This window comes from Balaenoptera borealis, assembly GCF_965194805.1.
Source record: "Balaenoptera borealis genome assembly, chromosome: 1".
Classification (NCBI taxonomy): Eukaryota; Metazoa; Chordata; class Mammalia; order Artiodactyla; family Balaenopteridae; genus Balaenoptera; species Balaenoptera borealis.
Window position 1 is genome coordinate 77,747,087 of NC_138860.1, and position 20,798 is coordinate 77,767,884.

The 20,798-nt window shown below is 50.4% G+C and overlaps 1 protein-coding gene across 5 annotated transcripts; it reads right to left on the reverse strand.

Annotated features, from left to right (window-relative positions):
• Positions 1-5,559: 5,559 nt before the first annotated feature.
• Positions 5,560-20,785, reverse strand: NCSTN (nicastrin). Of its 5 annotated transcripts, XM_082405315.1 has the most exons (18): positions 20,618-20,725; positions 20,114-20,141; positions 19,281-19,385; positions 15,086-15,209; positions 14,535-14,723; positions 13,960-14,105; positions 13,040-13,190; positions 12,519-12,628; positions 12,116-12,268; positions 11,343-11,447; positions 11,082-11,159; positions 10,041-10,213; positions 8,483-8,585; positions 8,273-8,368; positions 7,877-7,964; positions 7,458-7,612; positions 7,007-7,219; positions 5,560-6,362 (listed from the first exon to the last, which is right to left on the reverse strand). In XM_082405315.1, the coding sequence occupies exons 4-18, from the start codon at positions 15,135-15,137 to the stop codon at positions 6,240-6,242; spliced, it is 1,935 nt and encodes a 644-aa protein (XP_082261441.1). In that variant the 5' UTR covers positions 15,138-15,209; positions 19,281-19,385; positions 20,114-20,141; positions 20,618-20,725; the 3' UTR covers positions 5,560-6,239. The 5 variants fall into 5 exon arrangements, with proteins under 5 accessions (XP_082261441.1, XP_082261439.1, XP_082261443.1 ...); XM_082405313.1 differs by lacking the exon at positions 20,114-20,141 and having other exon boundaries at positions 14,535-14,656; positions 20,618-20,785; XM_082405317.1 differs by lacking the exon at positions 15,086-15,209 and having other exon boundaries at positions 14,535-14,656.
• Between the last annotated feature and the right edge of the window lie 13 nt (positions 20,786-20,798).

Genomic DNA, 20,798 nt, shown 5'->3' on the forward strand with positions numbered 1-20,798 from the left:
CTTTGTGGAAGATTCGGGGATGCAAGATACAGGGGGATAGAGACATGGGGAGAGACATGAAAAGAGGAGATGGTTAGGGAGACACAGACCTGGGTGAATTATGGACGTGGAGAAAACATGGATATTCAGGGATGGATAGGTATTGATACTGGGAGAGGGTCCTGAGGGAGGCCTCAAGACAGGGCGGAGATATACAGACATGGGGGAAGCAGAGTGCGGACTGTTGTGAGGAAACAAAAAAATACTGGAGACAGGAAGACAAGGAGGGGAGACACGACAAACAGCTAGAGAGATGAGGGACTGTTACTGAAATGGGGAGGCCTGGTTCCCCAAGGGTGAGACATTGAGAAAAACAGAAGCAGAACCTGGAGAGACCGTAGAAGCAGAAGGGAACCATGGTGGGGTGGAGATGGGAGAGAGAAACCAAATCCTTGTTCCCGGCCTCCCTGTTTTTTTAGGCAGTTCGGCTCAGATACTTCAACCCTGCAACTTCCATCCTTGAAGCACCCAGCCCAGGCTGTGCCCAGTGCAAGCTGAGGGTTGATGGTACATGGGGGTGGGAGAGTGCTCTGGGACCACCTCTGTCTGCCTCCTCTGCATCTGTCATTCCAGGGTCCTGGACTCTGGGGGCCCCCAGACCCAGTGTTCACTCAGGGATTCAGTTTATGCACCTAGGGGGTGTACCTAAAAAGGACATAGCGTGTGATAAAGAGGAGGAGCTAAAAGCATGGAGTGGTGGGAAGAACTACTAATTCTACTGAACTTGGGGCCAGTAGACCTGGGTCCGAGTCCTGGTGACCTTGGACACACCATTAACCTCTTTCTTTTGGCTGCGCAGCTTGTAGGATCTTAGTTCCCCAACCAGGGATCAAACCCAGGCCCTTGGCAGCGAAAGCATGGAGTCCCAACCACTGGACCACCAGGGAATTCCCTGGACACATCATTAACCTTGACTGAACCTATTTTGTCATCTGTGAAATGGGAAAAAAATTGCCTTCCTCGTAGGGCTTTTGTCCCACCGTGCGTGGGAAAGTGCTAGGTACCCCAAACGCTTACATTTGTGCAGTGATTCAAAGGTGGCAAGAAATCGTCCGTGTGTGTATATGAGGCATGATGATTGAGGGAGGCTGGGGAGAGCTCTGAGGTCAACTCAGGTTGCCGGCAGCTCCAGGCCCCGCGGGGGGAGGAGAACCCTGGGAGTTGTGTTGGGGTCTTTGCTGTAAGCAGGGCAGGAGGATGGGGAGGGGGTGGGAGGATGAGTGTGGCTCTGTGGTTTATTGTTATTTTGCATTTGATAGGTGTTCAATTTTTCAGATTGTTACTCCCCATCTTTTTTCATCGCCACACTGCCTGCCTGTGAGGTAGATGGTGGGGGAGGGAGGTTGGGATGTAGGGAAGACATGGGGGCAGGGGGCCTGGTCCTTGAGGGTGGGGGCAGGGCCTGGAGGAGCTGGGAAGCCGTGGGTTTGGCAGGAGAGGGGGTGACATATGTGGGGAGCCCTGGGGACCCAACCAGGCAAGCGGCTGGCAGAGAGAGCAGACGGCATTAACCCTCACTGTGCCACACTGCGCGACCCGTCCGGGGAGTGGCCCGGGGCGGGGGTGTTATCATGTGTGTTCTGGGTCACAGGAGCTCCTGGGCAGGATCTGTTATATTCCTGGGAAGCAGTGGCTCGTCTTGGATCTTCTTCCGTCTTTGAAGTTCCCTCCTCGTCTGCTTCCACGTGTTCTCCCTCAGTCTGTCTTTCCCTGTCTCCACCTCTCTGTGCCTCTAGGTGACAGTGGGTCTCCACAATCTGTCCCCCTCTCTGCCTCCAGCCCGGCTGGAAGCCCCTTTTCAGCGCCAGGCCCTGAGCCCTCTCTCACCCCTGGCCCCCTAGGCCTTGTCGCCTTTGTCTCCTAAGGCAGCCTCTCCTTTCTTCTCTCCTCTCTGCTCACCTCTCCCCAGCTCCAAGCCCATCCCAATCTCATTAGGCCTCCTCCGACCACTGCCCCCCCCACCTCTCCTCCTCCCTCCCCCATCCATCTGTCTTCCCCGAAGCCCTCCTCTTTGTGTCCACCCATCTGTCACCACCAGCTCTGGGCCCACTCCCCCCCCCCCCACACCCGCCTGGCCTCTCTCCCCTCAGGCTCAGCTCCCTCAGAGCACTCCCAGCCCCCTGCCCTCCTTCAGCCCATCAAGGATTGCCTACTTCCGCTTGCCCTTCACTCCTTTATTCTTTTTCCAGATACCCTCTTTCATCTCTGTTGTTCCTTTTTCCCCTCCAGTTTCTCTAACTCCTCCTCAGTTGATGGGGAGAGAGACAGGGGACTCTAGGGTCCTGGCCCCCAGCCCCTGAGCAGCCAGCCAGCCAGATCCAGAGGCTGGTAATATTTATTCACAGTTGCATCATCTCCTCAAGCCTCCTGAGATGCCCCCTCCGCTCCTGCCCCATGTTCTTCCTGGTTGGGAACAGGGGCTCCAGCTGCCCTTCTCAACAACAGGAGTGTGCCAACCCCTCTACCTTCTGAGTGTGGGACTCAGAAAGGAATCAAAATCTGACCTGAGCCCACATGGACCCTGACCTTCCAAGGCTCTCTGCTTCCCAAACTCCCACCAACTCAACAACTCCCACCAAGCTTTTTTGAGGATGGGATGCTGAGTTTCAGGATGGCTTTTCTACCACATTATGCCACTACCTGCAAAGTCTACTGTCCTTGGGTTAGAGGGCAATCAGTGCCCCCCAGGCCTCCCTCTCCAGTGGGAGAACTTTCTAACTACCTTCAAAAGCTCACAAATTGGCCAACCCTTCAAGCCATCCCCCCGCCCTGAGGGGTTTAAGATGAAAGGGAGAAGGGAAGAGAGGCTAACTGTCAGAGCAGGGCGGAGCCTCAGACAGCAGGCCTCGGTCTGACTCCACTTTGTGCAAATGAGAACACTGGGGCCCACAGAGGGGAGCGCCCTTTCCAAAGTCACACAGAGCATTGGAGGCACTCCAGAAAATCTGGTCCTGACTCTTCCCACAACAACATGAAGCTCTTCCTTACCGGCCCCACCCAAAGCAAACCCTCCATCCTCTGAACTCGGGTAGAACCTTTTTATAGCACTGATTTTGCATGGAACATATGCTGCCTGGCCTGGTTATTTATCTTGTGTCATGTCCCATCCTGCCATCTAGACTCTGGATCCTAAGTCTCTAAGGGAAGGTGCCATATCTCATACCCTTTTACGATGCTGGGACAGAGTGCCTTGCCTGTAGTCAGGCTCAATAAATGTTTATTACCACTGTAGCTGCCAGTGCAGATATAAGAAATGTTCCAGTCTCTGCTCTAATATGCTGTGTAACCTTGAGCAAGCCACGCCACTCCTCTGGGCTACTGTTTCCCCCATCTATCGAATGAGTTAGACCATACACACAATTTCTCAGGGCTTATCATATGGTCCCTGGAAGAAACAAAGTCCTCTTGAAAAAGGTGGGATCTTGGTACAGAACACCAGACTCTGGGTGAAAATATCTCCTCCCAGGATGTGCCTCTGAGATGTGGGAGACAGAAAAGAGTGAACCCTTTACTCAGAGAAGCTGGGAAAGAGAAACCAGCTAATAGGAAAGCCTTTGGTGCTAGTCTCGAGGGACCAGGTGTCACAAGAGGTAGAGACACAACAGACTGGGTCCTAGAGCAGGGTGGTCTGTTATTCAACAGTCCACGTGGGTAGGGTGGAAGAGAAGGTGCCGTGAGAACTAGCAGTGGGTAGGAGTAGGGAGGGAGGGAAGCCCTGTGGGCAAGGGAGGAGCTGGAAAATGACAAATTTCAGAAGGCGGCACAGAGGTCAGCAGGGCCTGGAGCAAGCAGGAAGAGGGAGGCTAACGAGTTAAGTCTGTGGCCCTAAGATGCTGCTAGCCAATCGCATGCGGTCTCCAGGACACAGGAGGTGGCTGGGGAGGAGTTAGGCTGTGGTCTCAGAAAGAGGGCCCCAGTGGGTCATCTGGGGGTCTATTGCCCCTTCCATGGAGACTGGTCTCCTCAGGAGACATGTTTTTTTTTTTTTGTTTTGTTTTTGTTTTTGTTTTATATTTTTTTATATATTTTTTTAAATTTTTTTTAAGGAGACATGTTTTTTGGTTTTGCAATTTCTTTTGGGGCAGGGGGAGGGTGAGGTAGGGATAGCATGGAAGGCGGAAGACAAGCTGGTGCTGAAGAGTCCTCCCTGGGCGGAGGAGACCGGAGGACAGAAAACCCTACATCCTGTACCCTTCTCTTGCCCACCCCATCTACTGATTCTGCCTAACCCTCCGCTTCCCTGTTCAGCCCTCTCACTGGTTCTCAGCCACTTCCCCGCTTCCAGAAGCTGCCAGCAGGATGAGGGAGCTTAGCGCTCTGTCCACTGGGAGACCTGCTGGCCGAGGGAGGCATGAAGTGGGCCCAGGCGATGGTGGCAGCTGTGCTCAACTCCCGCCAGCACAGTGCACAGCTTCTCCAGCTCAAACTGGGAGGGGTGTGGTGGAGGGGAAGCAGCGGGGTATATTTCCACATCCCAGAACCCCAAACATGCCCCTGAGGGAACTTGGAGAGAAACCTCGAGAAAAATCACCTCCTCTCAGCAGGATTTGAAAAAGGTAAATAGTCCAATCAATCAGGGAACTAAGAGGAGTGCTTGGGACTCTGAAAATGGCCAGTTCTTTTCCATCTCTGCTGTCTTCAGGCACATTGGAGACAGGCCCTTGGCCAGCAGCAAGGGGAGAAGGCTGGCTTCAGGCGCAACTCCTACCAGTTCGCGTCCCCCCTCAGCTGACTCAGCCCCTGCCCATCATCTAGCAGTTCTGCTATCCTCCAGAATTCTGCCTCTGTGAAGACCCAGGGAATTAGAGTATCTCCAAAGAGCAGAGATTCTCTTTCTAGAAGGGTCCAAAACTACTCTTGTTTTGGTCTACAAAATGCCCACTGACAGCACAAACCGCTTAGCATGCCACCCAAGGCCTTTGTGACCCGGCCCCAGCCTGCCTGCGGATCCTTATGGCTCGGGAACACTGAACAACCTACCATTCTCAAGCGTAAGCCGTGCCTTTTCTTGGCTCTGTGCTTCCATACCTGGTGAGCTCTAAATCGCCACCCAAGTGCCTCCTCCTCTCTGCAGCCTTTCCAAATGCCACCCCCACTACCCTGAACCCCTCCACGTGCTACCAGAGCACTCTGGAGAGGCTGCGATGTCTCCATTTACTACACCTAGTTGTGAGTGTATGTTTCTCCCTTTACCCCAAATGTGAGCTACTCAAGGGTCAAGGCTGCTGTATTCCCTTCATCTCTGGACCCCAGCCCAGGCCTCAGATAAGGAAAGAAATGTCTGTCGAATACAAAGTGGGAAGAAACCGTGCTAACGTCGCTCTTACAAGAGGGAAACCAGGATTTCAGGGCTCCATAAGGGACCCTTCTGCCAGAACTTCCACCGTTTTTGACAGAGCCTTACTACTCGGGCTCTCTGGGGACCCAGAAGAGAGCATGTGAGGTTACGGTTCCACAACTCCAATCTGGGATCACTGAACAAGGGGGCTCAGGAAGAAGAAGAGGTAATGATACAGGACATGTGGGAGAGTCTGTTTTAATGAGACTCGTTATTTATATATTTATAAACATGTACACATACACACACAAAAGGAAAAAAGAAAACAAAAATAGATATTACAGCTTAATAAAAATTACAACTGAGCACTGTGGGCTGGAGGTGGGATACCCACCCAGCAGCACACCCACCCTGATGTGCCATCTAAGGGCCTTGAGACAGGACAGCAGGAGGGAGACAGGAGGCTCAGCCCACAGATGGCTCCTGTCCTCCTCAGGGCTTCCTTGCAGTTTGTTCCTGGCATTCACCCCTTCATGTCCTTCCTGGTCAGGAAGGGGGCGAGGGGCGGGGAGCAGAGGGAGGTATAAGGTGGGACGGAAAGAGAAGAGGGATCCTGAAGAAGGGAAAGTTAGGGTAGGTAGCTAGGAGTCGAAACAGGAGCAAGAAGCTTCTATCTGTCATCCCAGGATTTGGCAGGGGTGAGGAAGAAGACACGGGGAAGGGGAGATGGGAAGGGGAAGATGTGGGCGGCAGGTAACTCGTTTATCTCTCACTGTCTCTTTTGGGCAGTTCCACTTTATGTTAATGTCAGTCCGAGCCAGGCCCAGAGAGGTTCCAGTGACAAACTAGTGGTTTATGTCCCAGTGGGACAGATGATCTAGGAAGTGAACTGCAGAGCTGGCAGGAAAAGCTGGGGTCCTCTTCAGTAAGACACAGATCCTGGTTCCCGGGGAGCAATGAAAAGGACATCAGCTTTGGCGTTGATGCAGTAGGTGACGACAAGAGAGAAGACGAGGACGCCGAAGCCCACCATCAGGGTGATAAACTGCAGGAGGGGATGGGCAGGGAAGGAGAAAGGTGCTCTCAGAACTCAGTGCAGTTGTGGATAACTGCTTGGGGCTGGGAGCCAGGGCACTGGAATTCCAGAGCTGGCTCCAAGCACCAAGTACTGAGCAATCATAGGCAACGTCTCCCCAGTCTGGGGACTTAGTCTCCCCATTTGAAAAGAGAAGTACCTCTGTCCTTGCTTCTGTCTTTTTTCCTTAGATTTTAAGCATCCAGAAGGTAGGGCCCATAACTTTGATTCTCTTGTGGCCAATTATGTGACTGACTCGCTTGTGACAGGTGCTCAATAAGTTATTAGACTGACTCGTCCTAGCGATGGCTGGTGGACATACCGGATGGGAGTGGAGCTGCGGAAGGGCTACATGGGGTCCACAGGGGAAGGCTTATCTCTTTGGGTCTCCATGGGAACATATGTCCAGAATGAACACATATGCAAACTATCAGTGAAGACAAGCTTCCTAATGGCGCATGCTGGCTGACCAGGGACAGATTTGCAGCAGGTTTTTGTGGCAAATCTGGGGCAAATGGGAGATGGAAGGGGTAAGAGACAAGAGGCAATAGGAAGAGGTCAAATAGACCTCTGCCACCTCCCCCACGCCCCACCCTCCCCAACCCGTGTCTCACCTCCAGCTCTTTGCTGGCTATCAGAAATATCCGGGCGCGGATGTCTTTCCAGCGGCTCTCAGTCCATGTAGAGTATTCAGTAGAGCCCCACTGCTTCAATTCGAAGGCAGGGGACAAGGCCCTGGCGAGTCGTGCCGTGGAACGCACACACCGGGGAAGCCGGTCTGTCTCATTGGAATTCAAAGGGCCCTGAACCCAAGTGTACTCGTACAGCTGCACAGAAGACAGGCCACAGCAAACGGGCTGACAGGATCCTCTCTCTCTCACTCCCTTACCCTCTAGATGGTCCGTTTTTACCCAGGCTACTGCCTCTTCGATACTCAAGTTCAAAGGGCTGCATCCCTCTACCTCTCCATCCCAATCTCTTGGGTCCAATTGGGCCTAGGAGATCCACCAACTCTCCCAAGGGAAGGGGACCCTTGGGGCGCCTCCAATGTCCACTACCACTCACATCCTTGTTTTCAGTGGGGACTTTACTCGGATCCTGGCACTGCTCTCGGGTAAGGTCGATCACCTTGCCAGTCAAATTTGCCAAGGCATACTGTACAACGTAAGTGGTGTTGGTGGGGCTGGAGACGGCGATGTAATGCTGAAGAGGCCCGTCACCTGACCGGAGACCACAAGGGAAGGGAGGATTTGATGGGTGGAAGGTGGGGTGCAGATGGGCAGGGATAGGAAGAGCCCAGGGATAGGCAGGAGCCAGAGAAGAGAAAGTTAAGACAAAAGGATCCAACAAATATCAGGAGGAAGAAAGGAAAACAGGGGGGAAAGAAAATAGGAAAAAGGAGAAAGGAAAGATTAAATCAAAATGATGACTTTTTCTCTATCCCTTCCCTTCGTTAAGGGTCCCATCGCACACCAGGTGCTTACCCAAGTAGGACCTTAGGTCTGGCCTGAGGATAGACTGGAACCACGAGTTGTTGGCTCTAACCAGGAACCCATAGAGCAGGCGGGTAACCTAGGATCGGGACAGGGAGAAGAGAGACCCCTGTGACTTGGAGCCCAAGGAAAGAATTATTAGTGGAGACCCAGTCATGGGGTAGGAACCAGACTGGCCAGACACTGGGGCTGGGGAGACGGTGGCTGGCCACAGGATGCAGACGAGGCTCCCCCGAGAGCTCCCTGGGGCATCAGTGATCCTCACCTGCACATCCAGGGCCGCTGAATGCCAAGGTTTGGGAAACTAGGCAAGGGACCAGGATAGAGGATGGGGTAGCCTGCTGTGTAAACAAAGACAGAAGGGAGCCAGGGCCCACTTGCTCTTACCGTCTGGGGATCGGCCTGAATGGTGTCGCTGAAGTTGGTTCCTCCTGCGAGCTGGTACAGTGCACGTCCCAGCACCGTGGCCACACCTGCCAGAGCCTGTAGTAGGTGAGGAGGGGGCTGAATGGCCCAGCTTCTCTGACCTCCAACACTAACATGCTAGCCGTCTGCACTGTGTTCCCCATGCTCCCACCCAGCCCAGGTGGGTGCTACCTTGGCAGCATCTGTCACAAAGTTCAGGTCCTCTTCAGGGCTCTGCCCTTCAGGGTAGGTCACATTAATGTTCTCAGCAGTGTCGTAAATGCTCTGGTAATAGCTGCCAGGAAAGCCAGCATGAGCCTTGGCTGCACTCAGCCAGGGCCCTGCCCTTTCCTCCCTCAACTGTCCCTTCTGCAGGAACTTGGGATCTCATTTTTCCTCATACAGGGAGGAGGGAAGAGAGAAAATCAGGATTCCATATTGAAGAAGGTGTAGAGAATGGCGAAGTAGGAGTGAGCGTGGGAGTGCTTAAATACAAAGACTCGTCTGACCGACAAGATAGAAAAGGTAAATAAGATCGCAATGCAGGAACTGTTCCTTCCTGGGAGATCTTTAAACGTAAGAGACACTTCCGTGTCATTTGGGTCGGAGATACAGGAGGGTGGCTAAGATGACTCTCAGAGAACCCTGCCATACGTTATCAGAGCAATCATATGATTGTTTCAATGTACATTCATATTGAAGGTGGCTGGGAGTAGAGGGGGACGAGCAGGTCTGTCCACAAATATGTAACACTACACTGGGTCAAACTACCCTGATGCTCCTTGGGAAGCCCCAAGGAGACAGATCTTAGAAGAGCAGCTACGAGGAGAGCGCTCCCAGCCTCTAGCATCACTGAATGCCTGCCCCCCACAGAACCAAGTCAGCCTCATGGCCAAGTCCAACATATGTTCAAATGATGAATCACCCCTCACCACAAAGTGATACAGAAGACAGGTTTGGAGAAGAGAGCTGACCCTATGTATCAGAACCGTCACCGCCCTAGATAAATGAGAAGGTGCTACTGGGTGGGGGCTGGAGAACCAGAGCTTATGCATTTTGACTCAGAAACTCACTTGGCCTGTTTTGAGAAGGGAAGGGAGGCTGGGGGCTTAGCAATCCAGCATGAGTCAAGTCCCCTGTTACCCTAGGCCTCAAGTTAGGGGCAGTTTAGGGGTGCCGAGGACCAGGAGAGAGGTGACTACCAGGGCCTCACCCCTTATTGCTGGAGCCCCCTCAGCTGTAGGGACATTTTTACACCCACACTGAACCACGTGCGCTTACCACATGGCAAGAATATGTTACATTTCACAGAGTATGAGCACTGTCTGTGGCACCCTTGGGTGGGTCATAGAGAGCAGGGACAGCTCTCTGTGCTCCAGCCAAAGAACCCCGAACATTATTCCGCCGCATGTTTGAGATGATGCCCTCTGCTGGCAGCCCTGGGGAACTCAGGCCCCTGGAGAGCTTTGGAGAGGTGGAACCACAAATGAGGAGGATTGTGCTAGGAAAGGGCTCAGGGTGAGGACTGTTTTCTAAGATGAAATGTCAAGTCAAACGAGGGGACCAGGTTAGATGTGAAAAAGACACTGAGCAAAGAACACAGATTGACCTGAGATTTTGGTGAGGGTCGTGTGGGGACAGGGGCGAGCAGTGATCTCTCTTGACACAGAGACATTTCTCTCTATGGACCTCTGGCTGCAGAATAGATTCTCTTCGGGAACAAAGAGGATGCAGGCTAGGTGACTCTTACTGGTTATGGAAGACAGCAGAGTGGTCAGCAAGAACAACGCCAGAGATGTTTCGAGCTCGAAGAAATCGCTGCAGAGAAGATGGTGGGAGAGGCTGGGACCGACTCAGCCTCCTGAGGACTACAGTAGGGACGCCAGCACCGCTCTTCTCCAGGGTGGTCAGGAGCTCCTCCACCTGGGGGATGAGGGGCATTAGCTGATGGGACGCACTGGGGAGAGGAAGCAGGAAGAGGTCTCTCTTAGACCTAAAACACTCTCTACTTCAAGTCCCCAACCTGTTGAGCAGCCCTAAATTCTCCTAGATCTAAATCCTTCAAGCCTTTTGGGATCAAGGCTCTCTGAATTTTCCTGCAGCTCCCACCATCCTGTTTAAGTTACAGCACAGAGAAGTAAGAGGCCTGTGGGTTCTTTTTTTTCATATTTACAGGTAAACCCCACTGTCCTCAGGACACTGTCTTATCCTCAGCCGATGTTTTACTTATTATTTGCTGTGTAGAACTGGAGGAGCAAAAAATAATACAAAACAATGCTGAATGCCACACCAGTAGTCCGCTCTGTAAGGGCTGTAAGAAGCCAGAGCAGGGATGACACTGAAGCTGGCATGGCAGGAAGAGGACCTCAGGGAAAAAACAGACCTATTTTGAGGGAGGGAGGGTCTTGAACAAGGAGTGAGGAAAGTGGAAGACAGTTTGGGTAGGGAGTCTTACACAGCCAGGATGAGGAAGGGCAGCCAGGACAGCTGGGCCCCTGGGGCAGCAGGAGAGAAAGGAGCCACTCACACCCTGTCCTTAATGGGCAGTGATAGTTCGCTAGGCACCGAATGATCAGAGAACCATCCATCCCAGGGAACCAGTGACAGGAGCTGAACTCGTGGTTTTTCCCAGGGAGCTGTAATGGCTGCGGTGTTCACCCTTTGGCCAACACCCAACCTAAGGTCCTGTTTCACAGGCCCTGGAGGCTGGTGCGGATAGGGCCAGGGCGAGAGGGTGCCCATATTCTGAGCTGTTGAAACACAAAGTGAGGGGAAGAGATGCTCAGATTACCTGGTTCTGTACAGTTTCATTTTTCTGAGACATGGGGTCTGTGTGCATCCAAAGCTCTAGTGAATTTCTTAAGGCCACCTGAGGGGAAGATGAAGAAGCAACATTTATAATTAGTCTCCCATTCTGGCCCATATCGGGGAGAAAAGAGTGGGATCAGAAGTCAAGGGAAGAGGTGGTGGCAGCTGCAGTGGGGACAAGAGAACAGCAGAGGTGAAGCTTTAGGAGGTAAGAAGGAAGGGGTGGAGGATACATGCTGCACACCTGTCCCAGCTCCACGAATGAGTCAATGTTCTCTAACTGCACAGGAAACTTGCCGTTCTCCATATCGTAGACCATTCTTGAGCTGCCAATGTAGTCAAAAGTTTCCTGAGGGATGGAGATGGGTGGGAAAGGGAACAGAGATTCCAAAGTGTTAGGGCAGCCTCAGTGCCTTGGGGCCAGATCATCAAAGCTGTAGGTACAAATGTTACTGTCTGTGTCATCTCAACTGCTGGCCAGCTTAGTCACGTGACTCTGCCCTCCTCCCTACCCCAGCTCCCAGCTGTGGCTATGCCTCACATGTATGTGTCACAGGACCTCTGGAGCCCAGACGTGGGGAGAGCAGCCTAAGTGGAGGCCCAAGGCGAACATCAGCTGTTAAGTGTCTGCTTTTTGCTTCTCCCCCACCTCCGCCGAATGAGCCACGGCTGCTGTTCCTTTACCCTAGGGCCAGGCTGTGGTGGCAGTGGGGAGAGGCAGGAGCCTCAGGGCTCCTGGGTGGAGGTGGCAGGGAAAGGGTCCAGAGAATGTAAAAGAATGTCTCAAATAGACAGTACCCGTGGGGGAGTGAGGGAGTTGGCAGTATACCAATTCCAGGTCAGGGTGCAAAGGCTTCCTACAGTGGGGGAATCTGAAAGGGAGACACACATAGACACATCCAGAAGCTCTCTGCTGAATAACAAGTCAAGTGCTGAGATCTTCCCCAAACAACAGCCACTCCCATCTTTACCACCCACTCCTTCCCGGCCATCCCACCGCAGCCAAAGAGCCCTCACCCCTTGGAAGAAGACAAACATGACATTGCGGGGCAGGGTGGTCACATCGGGTGCCTTCTGCAGAGCTTCAGCTGCAGCCAGCTGAGTGACGAAGGAGGCAACGGCACTTTCAGCCCCTGGGGCCACATTCCAGAAAAAGGAACGACTGTCCAGCTGGGCACGGCAGACAAGGCAGGGGAGGTACACTTTGAAAATGGAAATTCCCCAGTCCCCCTCTCCTGTTCTGGCCAAGAAAATATTCATGTCCTGCGGCGATGGCTAGAACCCCAGAGTCCCACAGCCCAGATCCCTCTCCGTCTGAGGCTCTCCACTGTAGCGACTCAGACACCTGATATGCCCAAAACAGCCCTGCCTGCCCTTTCTGTGCCAGCCCTGCCCGCCCTGATGAGGGGCCAACACTCACCCGGGTGGCAGCCACCACAACCTTGTCATCGGGTTCCAACGTCTCAGAGGTATTTACAGGCTTTAGCATGCTCCATACGTTGTAGTCGGACAGGGGGTCACAGACGATTTCTGAGCAGGACACAGACAGTGAGAGATCAACAGGTAAGGGAGGAGGTATCTACAGAAAAGGCCCGGAAGACCTCTCTGTAAGTCACTTTCTGTCCCGACTCTTCCACGTCGGTTTCTCTGCCACCGTCCACTTCAGGCACAAGCTGCCTCGATTGTGTAGAGCTGTTTCCACTTCTCCCACCCAGTGCTCCCTACCTGTGCCCACTCTGTCCCGACTCTTCCACGTCGGTTTCTCTGCCACCGTCCACTTCGGGCACAAGCTGCCTCGATTGTGTAGAGCTGTTTCCACTTCTCCCACCCAGTGCTCCCTACCTGTGCCCACTCTGTCCCGACAGTGGTCTCGCCCACATTCCCTGGCCTGACCCCTCCTCCCCACCCCCGGGCACCCAGCTCGCCTCGGATCTGTCCTACCTGGGTTGATGCTGAAGGAGCTCTGGATGAAGCTGCGTCGCATGCAGGTGACGGTGCTGATGACGGCGTGCATGTGTGAAAAGAGCTGCATGGCGCACAGTGGGAAGGCCGGCGCTGAGCCGTTCTGACTCAGGTTGTGATCGCGGTAGCACTACAAGGGGAGACGAACCCCGATGAGGCAGCTAGCTGTGGAGTCCACCCCATACTTCCCAGAAGGAGGAGGGCCCAGCACCATCCTTAGGCCATTCCCACATCTGTCCCTGAGCTACAGTTGTCCTGGTACAACCACAGGAGCTATAAGGTCAAAGAGAAAAACTCACCAAGAGGTGCCAAGGGGCACAGAGTCAATGACTTAGTTGGGGCAGATGAAATTACCCTATACCAAATGGCCTGCCCCAATGTGGAGCTTCAGTCACCGTTCCTAATGTGATTTGCTGTAAAAGAGCACCGAACTGGGAGATGAAAAATGAAATTCAAGACAGCTTGCACATCAACTCACCATGTAACTGTGGACAAACCTCTTAACTGCTCTATGTATCAAAATTAGAGAACATTAGATTAGTATTAGAGAACATTAGAGCTAAAAAGAATTTCAGAAATTACTGAATTCAATCTCTCAATTTCTAGTCCAATGCTCTTTCTTACCACACTAAGGGTTCTTATAATCAGGGTTCTATACCTTATCTCATATTAAATATTCTTTATGTTTTCTTCCAGTCTAAAAGCCTTTAATGCTATAATTTCAGGCAGGAGAGAAACAGGACAGGGGAATGTGAGAAAAATAAACCTCTTGGCTCTTCCTGGAGCAACTGTCTTTCAGAGGGTGTACTAGTAGAATGAGACTCCCTCTAAACAGGAGAAGAGCCTAAAAAATAATTCTCTTTCTAAGTGGAATTGCTAGGAGCTGGCAGAGTCATTACCTGCTTAATGACATTGGTTTCATTTTCATCTTCAAGAAGGAAGATGGGGAAACTGAAGTCCTCATAAGCCAAGCCATCGCCCAGGGAGTTCCATGCTATCTCTCTGCAGTGAGCAAACTCTGGCCCATAGGAGTTGGAGTAAACACCTGAAAGGGAGGACAGGGGATAGGATGTTGGGACACCAAGCACTCAGGGACCAGGTAAGGAAGGAGGGCTAGGATATCATAGGGTTGGGACTAAGAGTTCTGAAGGAGGGGGTGACTCAAAGAAGCAAGTATCAACCTATCACCACCTAAACTAAAACAGACACTGGTATCAGGGAGCCCTAAGCTGGGCAGTTAGGGATCTGAGCATGTGACAAAAAGGGAGGATGGAAGGTAAGCAGAAGAAAGGGGAGCAGGAGAGAGAAGGGATGAGTGGTAAAGACAAAGAAACGAATCTTTTGTTTGGGAGTCAGTTGCTCACACTATACACAGACAGACGCACACCTCTTCCCAAGCCCTCCAAGATGTGAGAATGAAGCAACAATGAGGTTTGGGTGACAGCAGGCTCCCCTGATCCCTTGGGGCTCTTACCAAACCCATCATTGGGACACTGCACACTAGGAGAGAAGCCTGAGGCAGGACTGGGCTTGGCTAAAGACACTGCAAGACCAGCAATTCGGCTGGTTCTCCCCTTCACCTTCTCCATCAGATTCCTGGAATAGGGTGACAATGCCATGAACGAAGGCAGGGAGGCTATCAGGCAGCCCGACATCCTGCCCCCTAGGATGGAAACAAATGGGGAGTTAGGGGAATCAACACTGTCGACTCATTTCTTGTCTTTTCGGTCTCTTAGCTTCTGAGTGAGACACATGACCTGATCTGAACTCAGGGCTTAATCTCATCTACCCTGTCTGTGCACCCCTTCTTCCTCCCTGGGGTCCTTATTCAACTAGAGCTCTACTTACAAGGTCACCGAGATGATTCCTTTTAATGGCCCAAGTTTTCTTCGGACGATCACTCCACCCCCTGCCCTGATCGGACCAGGGCAGCCAAGGGAAGTTTTCACTCACAAGTGTGAGGACTGTTCACTGACTCTTCCCCTCTCTGGATGCATTTCCTCTGCAGGAACACAGAGTTCTTACCTGGTAAAGAGCGTGCCCTCCAGCAGAACCACATAAGGGGGGTTAGGGCCATCGGTCAACACCCACTGTAGGTCTTCTTCCTTCTGTACTACGTGGATAACCCCTGTGTCCCCACTAACGGAAGCTGCCAGAACAGAATAGGTCAAATTAAAGCACCCACAGCTGACCATTCTGACTTTGCTTCACTGACTCTGCAGATCATTTATCCCCCCCACAAAATGTCACAAGACATTGCGTTAATGCAGCCAACTCTGGACTGGAACTGAAAGGCTGAATTGCCCTGGCTCCATTTGAAGGCTACTAGGAGGGAATGGAGGACAAAGGAGGCCCGAAGTCTGCTCATTAGAGGCCTTGTTTGTTCAATGTCAGAAAGGCTCTACGATCTTCATTTTCTTGCCCTCTTCCCTCAACCTCATTTAGCCATATATACAAGATTCTGTAACAGCAGACACCAAAGTCTTTACACATGCATTTTCTCCATGAAACGGCAGGCTCTAGATCTCAAGCTTAGAGTTCTAGCGCTGAATCTTCCTTTGTGAAAACATATGTGTAGATTTCCTTGGCCTCATAGCCTCCTTGGATCTCCATTCCTTTGCCCTATTTGGAAATGACTTTACTTGCTTTTGGCCAGTTTTGGGAAAGGTTAATCAAGAAGTTCAAGGAGTTCTGTAGAACAGTTTCCCAAGTGATGGGTCTTGAATAGATTAGGTGTGCTGATATCGAGTCCTCTCATTTCTGGGGACCGAGGGTTTCCAAAAACCCTACACTGGTCACCCCAGGCCAGGAGCAGACTCATCCATTACCCCAGGATGCTCTACAAATAACATTTTCTTTTATTTTAAATATTTGTTTATTTATTTGGTTGCACCTGGTCTCAGTTGTGGCAGTCAGGCTCGTTAGTTGCGGCATGCACGTGGGATCTAGTTCCCTGCCCAGGACTCGAACCTGGGCCCCCTGCCCTGGGAGCTCAGTGTCTTAACCACTGCACCACCAGGGAAGTCCCAAATAACATTTTCTCTATGTTTCATGACAAAGACTGGAAGGCACCGCTCTACAGGATGGACGATCCAGTCCAGAATGCCTTGAGGTCTATGTAGCAATACCCCTCAAGTCCCTAGTGATCCATGTAGAGACATCCTAGGGTCTCCCCACAAGTTTTCTCCCCACTCAAAACTGGATGTGTTATTCATAAATTGTTTTAGAGCAGTATTTCTCAACCATGGTTACGTATCAGAATCACTTTGGAGTTTTAAAAAATAGAGATGCTTGTGCTTTACCTCAGATCTACTCAATTTAAATCTCTAAAGGTGAGACCCAAGCATGTGTATTTTCAAAACACGTCACATGGTCCTTTATTAGGCATAAGAATTATGTCTCTAAACCAAGACACTGGAATACTTGTAACTTGCAAGAGACAAAAACCACAGGTACTTTTCAGACTGCCAGCCATGTAGAATTTTCCTCCCATGGGATCTGGTAAAATCTAGATAGAGAAGCAGTTTCCCAACTAAGTCATATATAGCAAATACTTCATAAGTTCATGTTGATAGTGATAAGAGTAAAACATAGAGGAAAATCAGAATCTGGAATAACTTTGGTAAAGATTTGGCTACCAAATGGCAGTTCTAAGTAAAACAATAGACAACAGTGCGTGCCACAGCATTTAAAACACAAGAAAAGGAAAAGCTCATCTGGCAGATAAAAAATATATAACTTCAGCTCCAAGGAGGACAGGAAGAAGACAAGCTATAACACAGGCCTGAAAAAACCTGGATTGGACACTGGGTTCCCATTGGTGACTGTGTAGTCTTAAATAACTTGCTTACTTTCTCTGGTCCTTCAATGAGGAGGAGGTTTTCCACCCCTATTCATCTCATACTGTAGGAAAAGACTAAAAAAGGAAAGAAAGGAAGGAAAGTAAAGAAAGCTACAGATAGCCCCTTCTGAGCACTTTTAAAAGGGTCCAACAGGGCTTCCCTGGTGGCGCAGTGGTTGAGAATCTGCCTGCCAATGCAGGGGACAAGGGTTCGAGCCCTGGTCTGGGAAGATCCCACATGCCGCGGAGTGACTGGGCCTGTGAGCCACGACTACTGAGCCTGCGCGTTTGGAGCCTGTGCTCCGCAACAAGAGAGGCCGCAACAGTGAGAGGCCCGCGCACCGCGATGAAGAGTGGCCCCTGCTATCTGCAACTAGAGAAAGCCCTCGCACAGAAACGAAGACCCAACACACCCAAAAATAAATAAATAAATTTATTTTAAAAAAAAAAAGGGTCCAATAGAAACAGAGCATCAGAAGCAGAAAATCAAATATAGGTCTTTCTCTCCAAATTTAAGCAGGTGTAGCTTGCTCAGGATGGACAGATATGAAGTAAGACTTAGAAATAAGTAGGTTGAAAAGGAAACAAGATCTTAACGAGGAAGTGGCCAGAGTCCAGCCCCACCCCTTTCGTCTCTCTGTACTGGCACCAGGCTTTATCTCTAGAGGCTACTGCTTTGCTTCCCACAGGGCTGCTCTAAGAACATGCAGCAGACTCATTCCCAAAGGGGATATCTTAGAGCTCAGCTTCAGGAGGATGGGGGCCTAGCCTTTTGCACTAGAGTGGGGTTCCAGCAAGACCAGCAGTCTGATCTCAGCCCACACTGGACCTGGCTCCCTTCTACTCCCAAATCTAGTTTAAGAACAAAGTCCAGGGACTTCCCTGGTGGTCCAGTGGTGAAGAATCTGCCTTCCAATGCAGGGGACGCGGGGTCGATCCCTGGTCAGGGAACTAAGATCCCACATGCCGCGGGGCAACTAAGCCCGTGCGCCACGACTACTGAGCTCACACACCTCAACAAGAGAGCCCGCATGCCTCAAACTACTGAGCCCATGTGCTCTGGAGCCTGCGCGCCACAACTACAGAGCCCACGTGCCTTGGAGGCTGCACGACACAACTAGAGAAGAGAAAACCCGCAGGCCACAACTAGAGAGAAGCCTGTGCGCCACAACAAAGACCTGACGTGGCCCCAAAAATAAATAAAATACATAAATAAAATACATAAATATTAAAAAACAAAACAAGGTCCAACAAAAATAATTTGGGACTGTTTGGAACCAGTTAACCTACTCCCAGTATTTCCTGTAGTAAGGATATGGACAATTAATGTAGAGTATAGCTAGGGGAAGGATGGCTAGAAAACTAGTCATTGCCACCTTGAGCAAGTCCTTCACTTCCCACTGTCTAGTTTTCTCCAACCAAACTGGAAGGTTTCAGACAATCACACTGTCCTGTTGAGACCGCACTCAGCATCATCAATAAACACCTATTAAAGGCAGTCTGACTTTCAGCTTTGTGCACTTATATTCTAACCATTTTTATAGGAGTAAATAAATTCGGAGGTAACCAATTTGATGATGAAGAAGTCAAGATCTGACTCTAAGTTTCCTGCCTCCCTGCAAAACTGCATTCTGACAAAGCTACTATCCACAGAACAAAATCTGAAGATAACAGGTTAAGCAGCAAAGGAACTAGGGATTCAGCCTTCAGATTACAACTTTTTTCCCTCTCATAGTTTTATAACCATACCACATTGATAGGGTAGCCTGTTTTGGAACACATTTACAAAACATAAAAACAAATCTAAATCCTTTACTATTTCCTTTTGTAACTATTTGGCTTTCTTGATGACTTCTTCTTCAAAGAGTTCACTGCCTTAAGGAAGCCCATTTCGGTTCCAAAAAGAGCATTCAGAGTGCAGGTGATGAGTGGACTTCATAGAATAAGAGGCTTTTACTCCTTAGAAAAGACTATAACTTTCTACCTAACCAACTGGTTAAGAGTCCTGGTTTAGAACTTAGACCACTGGGGCTCAAAGCCAAGCTTCATCACTTAATAGCAGAATGATCTTAGAAAAGTTACTCAACTTCACTAAGTCTCAGTTTCATCATTTGTAAAATGGGAGTAATAACAGGACCTACTTATGGGGTTGCTGTGATGGTTAAATGAGATGTACATGTAAGAACCCTGTATGTAGCATTTCCTAAATGTTTGCTCTTATTAATTATCTCACCTGGTTTGACAAATGGTTCTCTATCACCTACTACCCACACCGCCTAATTTGTGTGCTAAGACTCCCAAGCAGGACTTGGATTATTATACCTAGGGTACAGACTGAAATATCAATGGCCACGAACACAAATCCCAACCTCAACTCACACTGGCAGCCAATCTGATGAGTAGCATTGAGCAGACGGACACAGGGAGCTGTTTTATTTAAGGGGATGTAGATCTTCTTCTCCACTGAGTTTCCTTTGCACAAACCTGATCAGAAGATAAAAAGTGTAAGAAGAAATTGAGAGACATTGGTACTAGCCTCTATCATGTCACAAATTTGTTGTATGGCTTGAGTATATCATACTTTCTAAAATGGGACTAATGTCTATTCTTCTCACCTCTTGGGCACATTATTGGAACAAATAAATGCACCCAGCTATGTACCACAGAGGGTTACTACAAATCATAAAGCAACTGACATTGAAGCTAAAAGACAAAAAACTTGATTTGTCAAAGGAGGTATTTAACCTCAGGTGTACCTGCTTCTGGTTGCATGGACAACCACACTTCTGCTTTTCTTTTCTGTATGTACATGACTAATTAGTTAATAAATGGGTGCCAGTCTAAGAATATAGAGCACAACAGCAACAAAATCTTCTTGTGACATTTTTCCAGGGGTCTGAACAGAACTGGGAGAAAACTTATGCCAAACACGCTGTCAGTTAATCTAACATCAGTAAGTCATTTGTGTGTGCCCACAGTGTGAGGCAGCTAGTTTCTCCTTTGGGGATTTTTAAAACAAACAATCTCAATTTGGGGGAAGGTATCGTCGTGGTTATAAACAGGCATGTTTGTATTTTAGGGCTTGACCAACTAGAAAGCCATATACCAGAAAATAAATGGGTGTAAGCAAACACCTGTGCACATTATAAATGGCTAAAGTTTCTTGAATCATTATTTCACGGCATAGACAGTTAAGAGAACTAATATCTTACCTTAGTTTCACTTTATTGATGGGACAAACTGAGGTGAAGGACAGGGACGCGGGTTTACGGTGGAGTAAGAGAAAGAAATAAGGCATTTACCTTCCTAAGCGCCGCAATGAACCCACAGAACCAAGCGCTTTGATCTTAAAAGTCTAAACGCACTGGGAAGAAAGCTGAAAGCTAACTAACACCTGTCCTTTCTGATTGTGCGTGGGGTGGCTGGGGCCGTGGGGGAAACGAGATACCCGGGCAAAGTAGGAGAAAGTGGGGCTGGAAGTCCAGGAAGAGGCCTGGAGGAGGAAATGGGGCTACACGACGTGCCGCGGGGGAGAAGGGACCTTCAGGTCCAGGCAAAGGGGGAACTTCTGTCGTGGGAACGAAAGAGAAAGAGGATTTACAGGGTGGGGGGACGGAGGGGCTGCGGGGACCAGAAGGGAGACGGCAGCACTCGGGCCGGCCAGATCCGGAGGATTCTTCTTACAAACTGGAGCTCACGGGCGGGGTAGGTCTCACCTGCCAGTAGGACGCAGAAAAACACAAGGCGAAGGAGACTCCGATTTCCCAGGTCGGCCACACAGCCACCCCCATCCGTGGCCATCTTGCGTCTCGGTTGAGCGGAAGCCTTGGTTCCCTCCTTGTCCGGCAGTGGCCTCTCTAGGCCAACAATGGAGCCGTCTCTGTGGCCCGGAGCTCC

What these genes read in the sequence shown, in the direction of transcription:
- NCSTN (XM_082405313.1), bottom strand. Translation starts at nt 20,702, where the DNA reads ATGGCCACGGATGGGGGTGGCTGTGTGGCCGACCTGGGAAATCGGAGT. An exon ending in GTGTCCCAATGATGGGTTTG is followed by an intron (nt 14,106 to 14,534) that starts GTAAGAGCCCCA and finishes CCTCCCTTTCAG; the next exon opens with GTGTTTACTCCAACTCCTAT. An exon ending in CTCCTTCAGCATCAACCCAG is followed by an intron (nt 12,629 to 13,039) that starts GTAGGACAGATC and finishes TGTCCTGCTCAG; the next exon opens with AAATCGTCTGTGACCCCCTG.